General features: G+C 34.8%; 2 protein-coding genes and 1 non-coding gene across 5 annotated transcripts; 2 read left to right on the top strand and 1 right to left on the bottom strand.

Moving 5' to 3' along the window:
* Positions 1-3,614: 3,614 nt before the first annotated feature.
* On the top strand, positions 3,615-6,894 carry LOC108325156 (protein NETWORKED 4B). 3 transcript variants are annotated; one of them, XM_017558171.2, is made up of 3 exons: positions 3,615-3,701; positions 4,229-4,363; positions 5,119-6,894. In XM_017558171.2, exons 2-3 carry the CDS (start codon positions 4,276-4,278, stop codon positions 6,720-6,722), a joined length of 1,692 nt encoding a protein of 563 aa, XP_017413660.1. In that variant the 5' UTR covers positions 3,615-3,701; positions 4,229-4,275; the 3' UTR covers positions 6,723-6,894. The 3 variants fall into 3 exon arrangements, with proteins under 3 accessions (XP_017413660.1, XP_017413662.1, XP_017413661.1); XM_017558173.2 differs by having other exon boundaries at positions 3,660-3,701; positions 4,254-4,363; XM_017558172.2 differs by having other exon boundaries at positions 3,673-3,723.
* A 364-nt stretch (positions 6,895-7,258) lies between these two features.
* On the bottom strand, positions 7,259-8,126 carry LOC108325490 (classical arabinogalactan protein 26). The gene has a single exon (XM_017558569.2). The coding sequence runs from the start codon at positions 8,001-8,003 to the stop codon at positions 7,587-7,589; it is 417 nt and encodes a 138-aa protein (XP_017414058.1). The 5' UTR covers positions 8,004-8,126; the 3' UTR covers positions 7,259-7,586.
* Positions 8,127-17,414: 9,288 nt separating this feature from the next.
* Positions 17,415-17,495, top strand: TRNAL-AAG (transfer RNA leucine (anticodon AAG)). Its single transcript has one exon. It is a non-coding gene; the product is annotated as a tRNA-Leu (tRNA).
* Positions 17,496-17,592: the final 97 nt, after the last annotated feature.

Genomic DNA, 17,592 nt, shown 5'->3' with positions numbered 1-17,592 from the left:
GAAAAAAGAAAAGAATAAAGTTAGGCCTGGTGGGTCAACTCTCTCTAAAATATAAATATATATATTTGCTATTTACAACTTCCATTTTTACCATTTTGAAACTCATCCTTTAGTTTTTCATTTGTTTCCTCGTTTAACTAAACTCAATTGGTTTTCACTGTCTACACTATGCAATTTCATTTTTACGGCACTTTAGACCAAGCCCAACGCTTTTTAATGCTCAAACTCCCTATATTTCATTTTCAAATTCCTTTTCTACATTAAGCTTGCAGAAGAACCCATGGCACATCCCACCACTAATACATTTAAAACTCTTTCCACTCCTTCTTACTAACTCTCATACATGCAAGACAAAAGGAGAAGCAATTAACTAAGGCTTAATACAATTGTTGGTCCTAATGTTTTTAAAATGTTCAATGTAGTCCTAAAGATCGTAATTTGTGTTTAATTTAGTCCTTTTTGCAAACACAGTTTAAATCGTTAACGACCAAATGTCTAGTTGTGCAATCAATGACATATCACCCTTGACACGTCATCATCATCTCTTACCTCCAGAAACCCTAATTTTCCCCTACACAGAAACCCTATCCACCACCTAACCCTATCTGTCGCTGCCACACTCACGGCCAGCCACTATCTTCGCACCTCTATCATCTTCTCCGTCCAGCAACCACCCATGGACACCTACCAGCACCTTCATTGGCACCACCCTTGCATCCAACAACAACCACCACGAAACCCATTATCGCGAATCAAATGAACCCAAAACGAAAAAACAAATTCATAGAAAAAGATCAAGAAAGGACCATCCCTAATCGTGATCACCAAAACCAACATCCTTCCAAAGAAGAAATCAGATACTTACTCCAAAAGAAAATTCCAAGTTTAGAAACCCTAACATTCCCAATCTGAACCATCATCCCCCACTTTGCAAAACTCAAACCTGTAAGGAAGAAAAGAATCCCTAACCACTCGCAAAACAAATAAGAACAAAGAATTTCCCAAATCAATTTTAAAACGAAAACCATATATTTCCAATTTACAAAAACCATATAACACAACAAAAACCCCAAAATGGAAACACTCAATCGCGAGTCCTATTGTCGCGAAACCGCCTGAGAGCGGTGGGCTTCTCACATCGTAACAATGTCGGAGATTGAACCTTCGCGGAGGCACCGCCGCTGCAACCCTCACCGCGCCGCGAGAAAGGAGTTCGCTCTCGTTTCTGCGAAACTCCAATAGACCCACCATGGTCAATTGGACCATCGCGAGCTTCATCTTCGAGTAGCAACATCACGAAACCCATTCAGTTTTCCTCTGGCGGCGCATGCGTAAGGAAACCTTTTCCCCTTCATTCAGAAACCCCAATTTTTTGGATGGGGAAGGGGCTACCACGTGGCAGTCCCTCATTGGCTGCGTCATGTTTCAGTCAAGGCAGGTCAACAGTTAAATGACATGTCATTCACTTATTGCACAACTGGATATTTAACCGTTAACTATTTAAACGGCGTTTGCAAAAAGGACTAAATTGAACACAAATTACGATATTTAGGACTACATTGAACATTTTAAAAAAATTAGGCCCATTTTGAACAAAGCTCACAAAAATTGAAACTAATAGTGATATTAAACCATTAACTAATTACGACTCACAAGCTCCATCAGCCAATTCATGCGGTTTAAAAAATGTATTTAAAATTTATTCCTACAAATTCCTTTTATAAAATTTTCTTTTATTTTTTCAATTTTAATTTTTTTATCAATAACAATTTCAATATTATTTTAATATAATTTTCATTATTTAAATTTAAATTTATATCAAATTTCTACGCAAGGACAAATTGATAATCATTTACTTTTTCAATCTATCACATCCATCATATCATTCACAAATTCTCACAAAATATTTCTTCAAATCCCTTCATTTATCTCTTCGAATTACTTAATTCAAACAACACCAGAGTCTCTTCTCTATTTCTTCAAATTTATCTCTCAGTCTCTTTCACATCCATCTCTCAATCCAATCAGAAACAAAACTTATTTAATTTTGAAATAAGTAAGTTTTTAGAAATTATTTATTTAAATAAAAATTTATTTTGAATTTAACCAGATGAGTCATTATTGAATTCCGCAAGTTTCAATGGACGTGGTATAGTACAAGAAAAAGAAAAAAAAAATGAAAACAAGCCATTAAAGAAAAAAAAATCACGAAAACACCGTATCATTCATATAATTTGTTTATAAATAGGTTTTTAATATAAAATAATCTAACATGCTTACCTTTGATTTTAAATATAAATAAAATTTGTTCATGAACCAAAACATAGTAATCTATAACGAACTCAACAATTTTAATAATATTATTTAAAAAATATGTTTATAATCAAACTAGTCCTTTTTATAAATTAAAATAGTATAATTCTGACACACTAAGTATTTGCTATGAATTTTAACACTGATATCAAGGAAATAACGAAAATAGGATAAGTGATGGAAAGTTAAAACAATTTGCACACACAGAAACACGAAAAAAAAAAAAAAAAAACTCATGACATCACTTTCATTACAATAACCATCATTACTATTTTTTAAGTTATATATTTTTAATCTTCAATAATTTCATCAAACTCATTTCTTTAATATATATTTTTTTCAGAAACAGAACAGGCTGAACTTTGTTACATGTTATGTGTATCTGGTTTTACTGTATTCCATGTTCATTCCACACAGAAACTTGAAAAACGTAGATTTATACATAAAAGTACGTAATAAGCTTGAAAACGACGAAAATATTCATCAGCTTCGAACTTTCATGACAATGATATTATAAAATATAAATTTCTTAAGTTATATGTCCTTTTATAAGATATTAAAGAAAACACGCTATTATAAAATACAATCTCTAATGCATGTCTTTACATAACATACAAAAGACAAAGATGAAAAGATCATTAAACAATAGAATTAGAAACTGAAATAAACCAAATATTTAAGCTGTAATGAAGATATAAAAACTAATAGAATTTCTCTAAAAGATAAATAATAATTACTAAAAGTTAAATAAGCCATAAAAAAAAATAATTACTAGTCAAACAAATTTTATTGCCACCACAATAATTTAGACTCAAAATGAAACAGCCACCCAAGACAGTGTCACCACAAACTGATCTGTCACTAGAAAATGCGTTTATTTTGAATTAGTTTGTATTTTGGGTTCGACCGTTGCACCAAAAATTTTGTCTTCACATCACGCTCCTCCGATTTTCCATCCAAGTCCCACGCCAGATACTGCTTTTGCCAAATCAGAATTATCGCTAATCATCAATTTAAATAATTAATACGTCATTTAAGCACTAGTTATTGCATTAGTGAAGCACTAATTTTTCTCATAATCTTCGTGCTTTTCAATTTAAACCTTCCATAGATTATGGCAGCGGGATCATTGACTGAACTGTAGCATTTTGAATTTGAGTGTGTTTGTATGAATTATTACTATTATTTTTGGTCGAGGCAAAGGGTTGATTGTGAAATGTTGAGTAGACGTGTCGTAAGATGATAGGTGGAGGGTTTCAGACGAGACAAATCAAGAATTTCAAAACCGAAAACAACAGTATATATAAAATGGTTCTATTCTAATCTCTTGCTCTTCGTGAACTCTAATTCCATCGCAGGCGGTGGTGGCAAGCATTGCATTAATTCATGTGAGATTTTTTCTCTTTCCATGTAAATCCTCTTTTTTCTTTACTTGTGTTTAATTTTGTCTTGATTTGTTTGTTTTTGAATTTTATGTATGTTTTTGTCTCTGAACTTTCGAATTTCGAGTGTTTTCTGCTAAAGGAAGTGGCATTGTTCGGGGAAGTTTATGTTTGTTTGTATGCGGTGCCTTGTGAAAGACGAAGTGGCAGTGTTAGTGTGTCTCAGTCGGTGCATTTGTCATTCCATCGAACTTGATATGTTTGTTTTTTTCATTTCTATATTGTCTGACTTTATTTTTTATGCACTGTGAATCGATTAATTATGGTTATTATTTGGAACGAAACGGTTTCCTTTACAGTAGTTTTTTCCCCCGTATTTTTTATTGCAACTTCTTTTTCTGACCAAGACATACTAATTTAGTGATTGAGACGTCATAATTGTTTATGTTATTATTATGTATGATATTTGCGATTTTTGTTTGGAGAAATCAAGGTTTTCTTTTTGTTTTTTATTATGTGTTTTGCCATAATAGGCTCTTGGTGTTCGTGATAACATAGACAACTGAGGAGGAGGGCTAAAATGATGAAGAATCAACCGTCACAGTGGTGGTGGCTTGAGAGCCACAGTAACACAAGACGATCCCCTTGGCTTCAATCCACTCTCACAGGTACTGTTTCCTTCCTCTTATATTATTGCCTTTAACAACTTCTATACATTCTGTTTCAGATTTGTTAAATAGTTTAAAATTTTTGAGTCTGAAAATTTGACAAACATGTTACTACTTGATTAGTTGAACAGTAAGTTAAAAAACAAATGATTTCAAGATTTTACTGAAATCCTGATTTCTACAGTTAGATGTTTAGTGAAAATTAGATGCACGCAAAGTCCATTAGTGCAGCGATGGATTGACTTTAGCAGTAATGTTTTTCATGGCTTATCATCATCATGCAATGATGGTGTGTAATTTGTTACCCACCTGTCCTCTAATATTATGGGCATAAAATATTTGAATAAACCAAGGTCCCCATATCATTCTCTGCTCTTTTGTTATTACTTTTGCGATACAAGTATTTAGACCTATATTACATGTCTCTCTCTACTTTCTCCACTAAGAATTACTTAAAAGAAACAGGCCCTTTTCGAAAGAAGATACAAGGTTTTTAAAGAAAGTACTAGTTTAGAAAAATGAAAAACCTTTGTTTTCTTATATCTCATGAGCTTTACTTTTTAAAACCTTTTTCTCTCACTCCCTTTTGACTTTGTCCCTATGCATTTGTTAGTTCTAGCAATCAGTGTTTAGTTGGATTATATTTCTCTTTTTGGTAGTGGAAGCTTAGTGGATTATTAGGCCGTGCGTATGATGTCCTGGCCTTTTTGTTAGTTTAATAATGTAACGTGATTTTACTGTGCTTTTTATGGCAGAGCTAAATGAGAAGACAAAGGCAATGTTAAAACTAATTGAAGAAGATGCAGATTCCTTTGCCCAACGTGCTGAGATGTATTACAAGAAGAGACCACAACTTGTGAGCATGGTTGAAGACTTCTATAGGACACATCGATCATTAGCTGAGCGGTATGATCAAATCGCTGGAATTCGTCAGCAGAAGACTGGAGGGTCCCCCTTTTCTCCACTCAAGCATCATCAACCAGAGAAGTTGATAAGTTTTGCGAATGACTGTTATGATAGCTATTCTGAGAGTTGTGATGTAGAGGAGTCTGGGGAATCTGAAATTGATGATCCTGAGCAAGAAGAGGAAGAGGATTCCATATTCAATAACTGTGCACAACTGGAGGAAGTTCAGTTTGAGAGACTTGGTGAAGAGAACAAGGATCATAAGGGTCAGAACAAGCAAAAATATAACATTTACGAAGCAGTGATGTTGAGGGAAGAAATAGAGCAACTCAGAAAAGAGAACAGGGTTCAGAAGGATGAACTCGACCGGAAAAGCATCACTTTTGTTGAATTAATGATGCTGAGGGAAGAAATAGAGCAACTAAGAAAAGAGAATAGAGCACAGAAGGATGAACTCAACCAGAAAGATATCATTTGTGGTGAAGCAATGATGTTGAGGGAAGAAATAGAACAACTCGGTAAAGAAAATAGAGTTCTGAAGGATGAACTAAGCCAGAAAAGTATCATTTGTGGTGAAGTAATGATGTTGAGGGAAGAAATAGAGCAATTCAGAAAAGAGAATAGAACGCAGAAGCATGAACTCAACCAGAAAGATATCATTTGTGGTAAAGCAATGATGCCGAGGGAAGAAATAGAGCAACTCAGTAAAGAGAATAGAGTTATGAAGGATGAACTAAACCAGAAAAGTATCATTTGTGGTGAAGTAATGATGTTGAAGGAAGAAATAGAGCAACTCAGGAAAGAGAATAGAGCGCAGAAGGATGAACTCCACCAGAAAGACAACATTTGCAGTGAAATAATGATGTTGAGGGAAGAAATAGGGCAATTGGGAAAAGAGAATGCAGCGCTGAAGGATGAACTCAACAAGAAATATATCATTTGTGGAGAAATAATGATGTTGAGGGAAGAAATAGAACAACTCAGGAAATATAATAGAGGGCAGAAGAATGAACTCCACCAGAAAGGTATCAAGTGTGAAGTAACGATGTCGAGGGAAGAAAAAGAGAATAGAGTGAAGAATGATGAACTAAACCCAGAAGATAGCGTTTGTGGTGAAGTAGTGATGTTAAGGGAAGAAATAAAACGACTTGAAAAAGATGAAAGAGCACAAAAAGGTACCCTTTCTGGTGAAGTAATGAAGTTAAGGCAGGAGAATAGCGCGCAGAAGGACCATCTTAAGCAAAAAGACCAAGAGAAAATAGAGGTGATAAGACACCTGAGTTTAGCTATAGATATGCTGAAGCAGGAGAACATAAGGATGAGAAGCTTCATTGCTAAGGAATCTTCCAACAAATGGAAGAATCCATTTGGGTTAAAGAATTTCATGGGATCATTATCAGAGCAGTTGTTTAATGGAATTACAAATAATCAACCTAGTCTTGTAGCTCTCTAGATAAGGTTCACAGAGTAAATAACTAAGTTTTGTAGAACAATATTAAAAGATACCTATGTACATGTTATGGGGACCTGCTCAAGTAACCTACAGATCTTGTATACAGTTTAGTATATTCCTAACTAATCCAAGACCGAGTATCTAGTGGATTTCCTAGACACTTGTTTTTCTACATACTTTGTTAGCGACATATGCATATTCTGGTTGTCTCACTTTTTTGTTAGTTATCTATATCGTAGCCCGCCCAATGTGCCCAACTCTCCTTTTCATGCCAAAAATGTTTTCTCCTATATAATAATGCTAAGTGCCCACGATGCAGAGTCACTAAAAGGTTCTTTTTTCACAACAACAAAGTGATTTGTGGTCCTAATTCCTAGGGGGAAAAAAGCCTTTGATTCAATTAATTGTGGAGGCCAGTGGTAATATGTATAAGTAGGAGAATGTCCCCCTGCGTCTCCGAGTTCTACATCCAGTATATACTATATATGCAGAAGTAAAAGAAACTAAGAAAAACTACAATAAAATATACTAAAAAATGAAAATAAATGTAACCAATACTCAAAATTAAAGAGTAAAAGAACAAACATCAAAAGTTTCCTATCACATTACATTTCACGAGTTATTCCGAACTGATATAACGATGAAAACCATTTCCCCTCAACTGTGATTTCTACACTCAAATATCCCAGAATATCAGATAAAAACTTGAAAATGTTTACAAGTCTTAATGTTTTGAAACATTGTACAACTGTAGCACTTCAGGGTACTCGCAATGGCTTGTGGCACTTGATATACAGACTAAAAAGTAAACGCTGACAAAACATGTTTGGAGAAGATATGTAGAAACTGCAACCACTATTCACCTTACATGCCATGAAGCTGCATTATGCAAAATACGAGAATGGCAAGATGAAAAAGTGAATAAAGAGGGAGAGATACACCGTGGGAAGATGGGGCCAAAGCTGGCATAGACTCTGAGGGTGGAAAAGCCAAAATTGAGCCTGGATTATTGGTGACATCAGGGTTGGGAGGGCTGGGGCTTGAAGGAATTGTGGGGATTGAGGACTCTGAGGGAGGGAAAGCAGCACTTCCAGGGGTTGGAAACAAAGGCTCAATATCTGGTGACATAGCAGGAGAGAATTGCAGAGGGGCACCTGGTAATGTTGTTGGTGCGGCTGAAATGGTGGAAACATGCATGTTTTGTCGAAAAGCCAAAGCCAATGAAGAATTGCATGCCATTAAGGCCATCAGCATTACTAAGAATGACCAAAAGGAAGCCATAAATGATGATGATGATGATAGGAAGATATGAATTGGTTTATGATGAAGCAGCCTTAATGAATGTGTCTCCAGAGAGAGAAGTGTTTTGGAGAGTGGTGAAACTGAGGAGGTCCATCATTGAAGTACTTAACTTTAAAAGGGTCTACAAGAAGTGGTGGTGGGGCTCCAATTTTCAGTGGCAGTAGATCATTGGAACCTTTTCCATCTTCCAGCTGCACACTGTTTGCTACAAGACAAAACTGATAAGTGAAATTACCTTGTGGAGCACATGAACATTAGGTGTCACTCGCATAAAAGTAAACACAAAAAATAAGAACAAAACATAAAGGAATTCTTACAACTTAGAACTTAGCAACCCAATTACTAGGAATTTGTGACATTTAATTTTCTCAAATACTTTTTTAGACTGAATTTTCCTTCCTTTTATGTTTGTCCCCACTTATTTTCTAGAGACACATCAGGGGTTCACCTGTGTGCTTCACCACTGAGTCCATGTGATATGTCCCAGTCTGAAAATAAAAATAAAAAACACTAAAAGAGTTTATGGAAGAAAAAAAAGAGGACTACAGAAATTCTTAGGCATGAAGTAAAGTTCTTTTGCTTGATTCTAACTTCCTGCTAAATTTTCAAAATCAAATCATGCAAGCTGGTTTATGTTCGAGTGGATGCAGATAAAGAGAGCTTTATTTACACACAACGAATCATTAGAAATGCAGAATGCTGATAATAAAAAATTAGAAATGCAGAATTTAACTAACAACTTTCAATATTAATTAATTGTTTGCTTCTTGTTATGGCAAAATACGATAAGATGTAAGTTTTTATTGTTGGAAATAAACAAAAACAGAAGTGTATTATGTTACTGTGTGCGTTTGTTTAAATACTTTGTAACATGCAATTTTCAGTTAATAATAATTTTGAGAGTTATTCAGAATATACCTGTGAGCTTTTGCAACCTTTTGATCGGTCTGAAACTGTGTGTGGTGGTGCTCAGCCGTGTGTGGTGGTGGTGATTATGGAAGAGGGTCGAAACCCTAGCAGAGAATCGCGTGTCCCTTTCTCTCTCTGATTCTCGTCTCCCATTTATTTTCTCTCACTAAACACGTGCACACATTACGTTTAAGTGAAAGTAAATATCTGGGTTTGGGCTTTTACTATTCTGCCATTTTATTCTAATATGGTATCAATAGCATAGGTTCCTTTCCTGAGGTGTGTGAAAAAGTGGGTACTGTAGTCTGGAGGTGTGTGTATCTAGAAGTGCAGAAAAGGAGGTTTCTTTGACTGGGTATAGATCAAAGATTCAGAAAGAGTGTAGCAAGAAAGGATGGTTGGAATAGGAGGGATTCAGGGGTCACTACCCGTGTTTGATGGCAAGCATTTTGCAGATTGACGGATCAAGATGTGGGTTGTGTTTGGCTTTCAGGATGTGTTGGAAATCATTGAAGATGGAGTGCCTGTGTTGAGTGAAAAGGCAACCCAAGAACAGAAGAAAGAACACAAGATGCTGGAGAAACTGGACAGCAAGGCCAGGTTCTTGATGTATCAATGTGTAAGTCAGAAAATTTTCAACAAAATCTCTAATGCAGCCACTGCAAAGGAGATTTGGGGAATGCTGATGAAAACCTATGGTGATGGAGACAGAAATGCAAAGGTTAAACTGCAAGCTTTAAGGAGAAAATTTGAAACTCTGATCATGGAGGAAAGTGAAACCGTGGCTGAGTATTTTGATAAGGTCCAGGAGTTAGTGAATAAAATGAGAGCTTGTGGTGAAAAGGTAACAGATGAGTACATTGTAGATAAAGTTCTGAGAACCCTAACTCCCAGATTTGACTATGTGGTGGCTGCCATTTAATAAACTCGGAGAAGAGAGGATATTGACAGTGAGGAGCTGTTGCATTCATTGGAGGCTCATGAGTTACGTCTCAATGAACGCAGGCAATGTCAGGAACAGGCCCTGCAAGCCAGATCATAATGGAGAGGAAAAAAGGTTTTCAAGAAAGGTGAAAAAGGAGGTAAGAAAGGAAAAGATTCTCTGGACCAACAAGGAGAAGAGTACACTGAATCTGGAAAAGAAAAGAAGACAAAGAATGCTGATGGAGAATGGAAGTTTGACAAGAAAAAGGTGAAATGCTATAACTACCAGAAGCTGGGGCACTATGCAAAGGAGTGCTGGAAAGGTGAAGGGGCCAAGAATAAACCTAAGAGGGCTAATCTGGTCCAAGAAGAATCAGACTCAGAGGTAGTAATTTTGATGGCCTATGATGATGAGAAGCAACCAGAAAGCATTGTGTGGTATCTTGACTCTGGCTGTTCAACTCACATGACTGGGAGAAAAGACTGGTTTGTGAGAGTGCAGAGGGTGAAGAATAGAAAGATCAAATTTGCTGATAACAGCAGTTTGGAGGCAGAATGCTCTGGCAGAGTAGCTTTGAGGAGTGAAGATGGTAGAGAAGTGGTCATTGAAGAGGTATTGTATGTACCTGGGTTAAAGACTAATTTACTTAGTCTTGGACAACTACTTCAAAAGGGCTATGTGATGAAGATGGAAAACAATGGCCTGAGCATCTTCAATCAAGAGGGAAAAGAAGTGATACAGGTTGAACTTTCCCATAACAGAACATTTAAATTGGTGATGGAGGCAGTAAACCATCACTGTTTTACTGCAGTAGAAGAGGAAAATGAGTGGCTGTGGCATCTCAGATTTGGACATCTGAATTTCAAAGATCTATCAATGTTAAGTCAGAAGAATTTGGTGACTGGCTTATCAAAGGTGGACATTCCTAGAACTGTTTGCAGTGAATGTGTCCAATGCAAGCAGACCCGTGGCAGTTTTCAGAGGTTTTTACCCCAGAAATCTGCAGAGAAAATAGGAGTGGTGTACTCGGATGTTTGTGGCCCTATGCAAGTAGAGACACCTGGTGGCAGCAGGTACTTTCTACTATTTTTAGATGACTGGACCAGAAAATGTTGGGTTTATCTCTTAAAGAGAAAAGGGGAAGTGTTGCAACATTTTTAGCAGTTCAAAAATATGGTTGAAAGGCAGAGTGGGAACAAATTGAAGACACTGAGAACAGATGGAGGAGGAGAATATATCTCCACTAATTTCAGAGATTATTATGGAAAAGAAGGAATTGTTCATGAGGTTACTCCTCCCTACACGCCTCAACACAATGGGGCAGCAGAGAGGAAGAATAGAACAATTCTAAACATGGTAAGGTGCATGTTGAAAAGTAAGGGGTTACCTAGTTTCTTATGGGGTGAGGCTGTGTTGACAGCCACTTATGTATTAAATTTGTCTCCAACAAAGAGACTTAATGATGTCACACCAGAGGAAGCTTGGTCAAGAGTGAAGCCAGATGTGAAGCATCTGAAAGTGTTTGGATCCCTATGCTACAAACATGTTCCAGAACAGTTGAGGAAAAAGCTGGATGACAGAGGAATTCCATTAGTGTTGATTGGGTATCATGTTACAGGAGGATACAAATTGTATGATCCTGCAACAGGTACTGCTTCAGTCAGCAGGGATGTGAAAGTTGATGAAACAGGAGAGTGGCAATGGGAAGTTAAAGAAAAAGAAAACCCAACCATTGAGTTGGAAAGTGAACCTGCAGCAGAATCAGAGGCATGCAGGAGGGAGGAGAGTGTTAGGAGGTCTTCTCGGGTTACTCAATTGCCAACCCATTTGAGAGACTATGACCTAGCATATGATGCAACAATCTCATCAGAAGGCAACTTTGTTCACTTTGCCTTAATAGCAGAAGCTGAACCTGTTAATTTTGAGCAGGCAGTGAAGGATGAGAGATAGAACAGGGCTATGCAGGAGGAAATTGGGTCAATTGTGAAGAACCAGACTTGGGAACTGACTGAATTACCTCCTAACAAGAGACCCATAGCTCTAAAATGGGTTTATAAGTCTAAAATAAATCCACAAGGGGTTGTGACTAGATACAAAGCCAGGTTGGTGGCAAAAGGGTTTCTGCAGAAAGCTGGAATTGATTACGGAGAGGTGTTTGCACCTGTGGCCAGATTGGAGACAGTAAGACTGGTTGTTTCAATGGCTATACAGAACAACTGGGCTTTACATCAATTAGATGTAAAGTCTGCTTTTTTGAATGGAGACTTGGAAGAGGAAGTCTATGTGGTTCAACCTCAAGGTTTTGAAGTCAAGAGGCACATTGACAAGGTATACAAGTTAAAGAAAGCCTTATATGGGCTTAAGCAAGCTCCAAGGGCTTGGAACCAGAAGATAGATGGATTCATGGGAAGCATTGGCTTTGAAAAATGTGTGTCTGAACATGGAGTATATGTTCAGTGTTATGAGAAGAATGATAGGAAAGATATGGTAATTGTGTGCCTGTATGTAGATGATATGTTGGTTACGGGCAGCAGTGATGAGAGAATTAACAAGTTCAAAGCCCAGATGCTACAGGAGTTTGAGATGAGTGACTTGGGTAAACTTAGTTACTTTCTTGGGATTGAGTTCACTACAACTGATACAGGTATGATGATGCATCAGTCTAGATACGTTATAGACATGTTAACTAAGTTTAACATGGATCAATGCAACTCTGCTAGTACTCCAGCAGAAGTTGGCATAAAACTCGAGAAAGATCCTGAAGAAGAAGCTGTTGACCCTACTAAGTATAGAAGAATGGTTGGGAGCCTAAGGTACTTGTGCAATACAAGACCTGATATTAGCTATAGTGTGGGTTTGGTCAGCAGATTTATGCAAAATCCCAGAGTGTCTCATCTGAATGTTGTAAAGAGGATCCTAAGGTATCTAAAAGGTACCACTGAGTATGGAATTCGACTGCCTAAGTATGGATCAGGAGGAGAGGTAAGAGTAATTGCTTACTCTGACTCTGATTGGTATGGGGACAAGGGTGACAGGAAGAGTACAGCAGGGTATGTGTTCTACTTTGATGGGGCACTTATCTCCTGGAACTCTACAAAGGAACCTGTTGTAGCTCTGTCTTCATGTGAAGCAGAGTACATTGCGGCATGTGAAGCCACTTGTCAAGCAGCCTGGCTTGACTCACTGATGAAGGAGCTGAAGATTGAAGGGATAGGGAAGGTCAGACTGCTTGTTGACAACAAGTCAGCCATTGACCTGACTAAGCATCCTACATCACATGGTAGGAGCAAACATATTGAGACTCGATTTCATTTTATCAGAGAGCAAGTTAGCAAAAAGAAGCTAGAGGTGGTGTACTGCAGATCTGAAGACCAGATTGCTGACATACTCACCAAAGCATTAAAAGGGGAACACTTTCTGAAACTCAGAAAGCAGATTGGAGTGGAAAAACTGAAACTTTCACCGATCAATCGGTGAAAAGGGTTGAAAATCTTATTGTTTCTTCGAAATCATACAGTTTTGTTTAGGAGGAGTGTTGGAAATAAACAAAAACAGAAGTGTATTCTGTTACTGTGTGTGCGTTTGTATAAATACTTTGTAACATGCAATTTTCAGTTAATAATAATTTTGAGAGTTATTCAGAATATACCTGTGAGCTTTTGCAACCTTTTGATCGGTCTGAAACTGTGTGTGGTGGTGCTCAGCCGTGTGTGGTGGTGGTGATTGTGGAAGAGGGTCGAAACCCTAGCAGAGAATCGCGTGCCCCTTTCTCTCTCTGATTCTCGCCTCCCATTTATTTTCTCTCACTAAACACGTGCACACATTACGTTTAAGTGAAAGTAAATATCTGGGTTTGGACTTTTACTATTCTACCCTTTTATTCTAATATTTATTTTCACAGGATATTTATATTTTATATTTCAACCTGATTCAAATTGCAAGAAAATTGTTAAAGTGTAAATCAAAATCTCATATTAAATAGAAAAAACAATAATAAATATTATAAAAGATGAAAGATTTATAAATTATAAATTTATTATCTTAAAGTTTTAAGTTAAAAGTAGTATTATGAAAATAAGACTCAATATTATATATATATATATATATATATATATATATATATATATATATATATATATATATATATTATTTTCCTTAATAACCCTTTGATAAAAAATAAATTTATTAGTGGTATATGAATTTAAAAGTATAAAATTATTTTCATAAAGAAAATCATGACTTTTTTTTCATAACAAGCCTGTTTTAGCTATAAGACTTTTAATTATAAAACTTAAATGAAATTAATTAAGTGTAAATAGAAGCACTAAATGCGTTTAAGATAAGACAAAATTTTCATTGCAAGACATTAAAAAAAAACTTAAAGGTAGTTCTTCAATTAAGACTCAATAGAATAAAAATGCACGACATGTGTCTTTATTAAATAAATACTTTAAGATGTAAGACTAACATAACAATTAGATGCAATTTATAGATAAGTGTAAAAAAAAACGTTTTTATTCTCAAATCTTGTAATTATTTATGAATTATTATTTTTCTCATTGAAAAATGTAATAGTTAGTAAAAAAGTATGTATATTGTACAGGAACTTGATACATCATAGAAGATTTGTCATCAATTTCTCACTAAGTCACCTATGACTTGCTTAGTTAAAAGAAAGACTACTCGCTCAGCGAGTAGAGTAGCTCGCTCAGCGAGTAGAGTAGCTCGCTCAACAAGTGAAATCAATTAAGAGCGAATCAATTCAGTTTTCGCTCAGCGCATGCATATCTGTGTGTTGAACGATTTATATATTTATGGAGTGATTATTAGCTCGAGAAAGACAGAAAACAAAGAAGTTCTGGTTTAAGAAAATACGAAAAAATTCTAGGAACTCTAGGGAGGCTACTTTGAGACATCATGACATCACTCTTCATCGATTTTCATCAAACGTGTATGTTTAAAATGACTAGTAATAGCTAGATTTCTCTTTCGTTGGAATTGGATGTAATGAACTCACTATGATGTAATTTTCTTATTCAATATATCTTTGTGTTCATATACTCTTCTTGATTTTACTGTCATTATACGAAAGTATGATGTAATCTAAATGTTTATGAGAACTAGAAAGCAAACTTGAACGTGGACATCAGATAGAGCAACCAAAATGAACGATACTAGAAATGGTGTCAATTCTTCTGGTAATTCTTGAACATCAGATTTTAATGTAAATTATATGTTAAATGAGGAATTAATGATTTAACATATATATTTAGAACTTGATTTAAGGAGTTAAACCGAGTATACATTAATGTGAATGTTTGAACACATGATATGTTGTCCAGAATTTTACTCTAACGTAATTCATGAAACCCAATTCAAACGAAGTTTTTCATAAATTTTCAATAATAATCTTTAAATCTTGTTATTTCAATTCAAAATCATCAATATGAATTCAATTGTTATGATTTCTAAATTGATTTTGTTAAATAATTCCGATTAGACAAACAAACCACAAGTCTCTTGGAAGAACGATACTTGAACCTTACACCTATTACTTGAAACGATTTGCTTCACTTTACAAAAACTTATCATCTATGCAAAGTCTCAATGAAGACACAAGAGACACCTAGTTAGAAGAATCATAAGACACAACAAGTTTTAAACTATTTACACATCTTACATATATTCAACCCAATTGGCATTATAAATTGTAAAATATCTAAGTTTTATAAAACACTTAATTAAAACTAATCCTAAAGATGATTTTGACATAACATAAACGATTTGAAAATGTATATTTCATCAAAATAATAGAAAAAAACTTTTAGAATAGAAAACATATACTTACATTGATATTGAGTGTGGTATTAAAACATGTCGACTAAAAGTCAAACACATTCTTACATAGCGTTGACACGAGGACAAATCTACAAAATAAAAGTTTTAACAATTTAATTTAAGACACTTATAAAAGGAAACTTTTGCATGCATAATAAGCTAATGAATGTGAGATATAGATGCTATAAGATAAATTCTTGAATGTAAAAGTAGAATCAAACTCTTTGATAGACCAAACTTTAGAAATTACTCATGCTAGTAAATCTTTCACACATCAAAGTTAATAATTTCGAAATAAAGAGTACTTTTTGTAATGTTGTCTAAGATTGAGTTTTCTTATTATACTAAATAACTTGTTGAATTTATATACTTAGTCTAGAGAAACATGATGTATTAGATGTTAAAAGAGATTAACATATAACTAACGTAAAGAAACTTTATTTACTCTTCTAAGCTATGATAAGAAAACAATATTTGTGATCTTGAGATTAATAAAACTATTTAGTAATTACTAATGATAACTTATTGTAAGTCATGTTTCGATAAATTAATATAAAACTAAGTGTTCACTATCCTTTACATTATTTAAGTAATTCCTTTATATGATTATCTTAAAAAAATGTGTAAACTTATTTTTAGTAACATCAAAACCAAACCCTTCAACGACTAATTGAATTAGTTAGTAAAAAATTTCAAAAATATTTTTAAGTTCTATAATATTTTATTTCACTTCTTACCCTTACTCTTGTAAATATTATTTTAGATGTTAATGTGGTAAAAGACTATGCTTAGTATTAATGTAACATTGACACTATTTATTCACTTTTTTACATTATATAGTTGTTGTATGGTTGGAAAAAAAAAATTTGAATGCGTGAATTATTATTTATTGGAAATAGTAATTATGCACAACAATAACTTAACTACAAGAATTTGATCAACTTGTTTTCAGAATATTAATTGCTAATTGACTTAATTTAAAAAAAAAAGTTGAATTATATAAGAAAACACTTCACATCAACCATTATTCAAGAATTTGATCACCACTATTTTGAAGTCTTTTTTTCTCAATTAAATATTTTTATTTATTTTATTCATTTATAAAATTCTAAAATTTTAGTTTAAAATATGAACTAGTTTTATTCAAATTGAGAGACTGTTTCACATTATTTATTCTACTATCATATCATTTCAACTGATTTCACCCATCATCCAAAAGAAGTGGCATTTGAGGTCCTCAATATGTCAGAAGATGTCAGATGTCATACAAACTTTATAGCAGAAAGGAGGAGTGAAAAAAATTCAACGCTGTCCCACATCGGAAAAAAAAATTATGGATGAGTATTGTACAATCATAATAACAAATATGCCAACAGAAATGGTATAGCACTAGTAGGGGAATGTGAAGTTACTGCTCTTTCTTCTTCCATTTATGCCTTCTTTTTTCTTCTTTTAATCGGGTGGGTCATTTTGGTTTGGACTATGTTTTCCTTGTGAACTCATTTTGTCATTGAAGGACAGCACATATGAAACAAATATTTGTTTTTGATTGTCTGCTAGTAATTAGTGTTGGCTTCACACTCCATAATGGTAGGGACAACAAATTGTGAAGAAGGTGCAGTGACAGCTCATTTCACCAACTTCCATTTGGAGTGCACTTTCTATCCTATCTCTCAACAATTTATTTCATTAAACTATGGATTTATAATTATCATAAAGTTGAGATGGCCGAGTTGGTCTAAGGCGCCAGATTAAGGTTCTGGTCCGAAAGGGCGTGGGTTCAAATCCCACTCTCAACATATATTTTCTCTTTTTTGTCCAAACAATAATCTTTTCACTTTTTCTTTTCCTGCTGTGCTAGTCCTTTCAGATTTGGTTGGATTTGAATTTATTTAA

The sequence above is a fragment of the Vigna angularis genome, chromosome 3 (genome assembly GCF_016808095.1).
Source record: "Vigna angularis cultivar LongXiaoDou No.4 chromosome 3, ASM1680809v1, whole genome shotgun sequence".
NCBI lineage: Eukaryota > Viridiplantae > Streptophyta > Magnoliopsida > Fabales > Fabaceae > Vigna > Vigna angularis.
The sequence above is the reverse complement of the archived record's forward strand: the minus strand, read 5'-3'. Positions and strand labels throughout refer to the sequence as shown.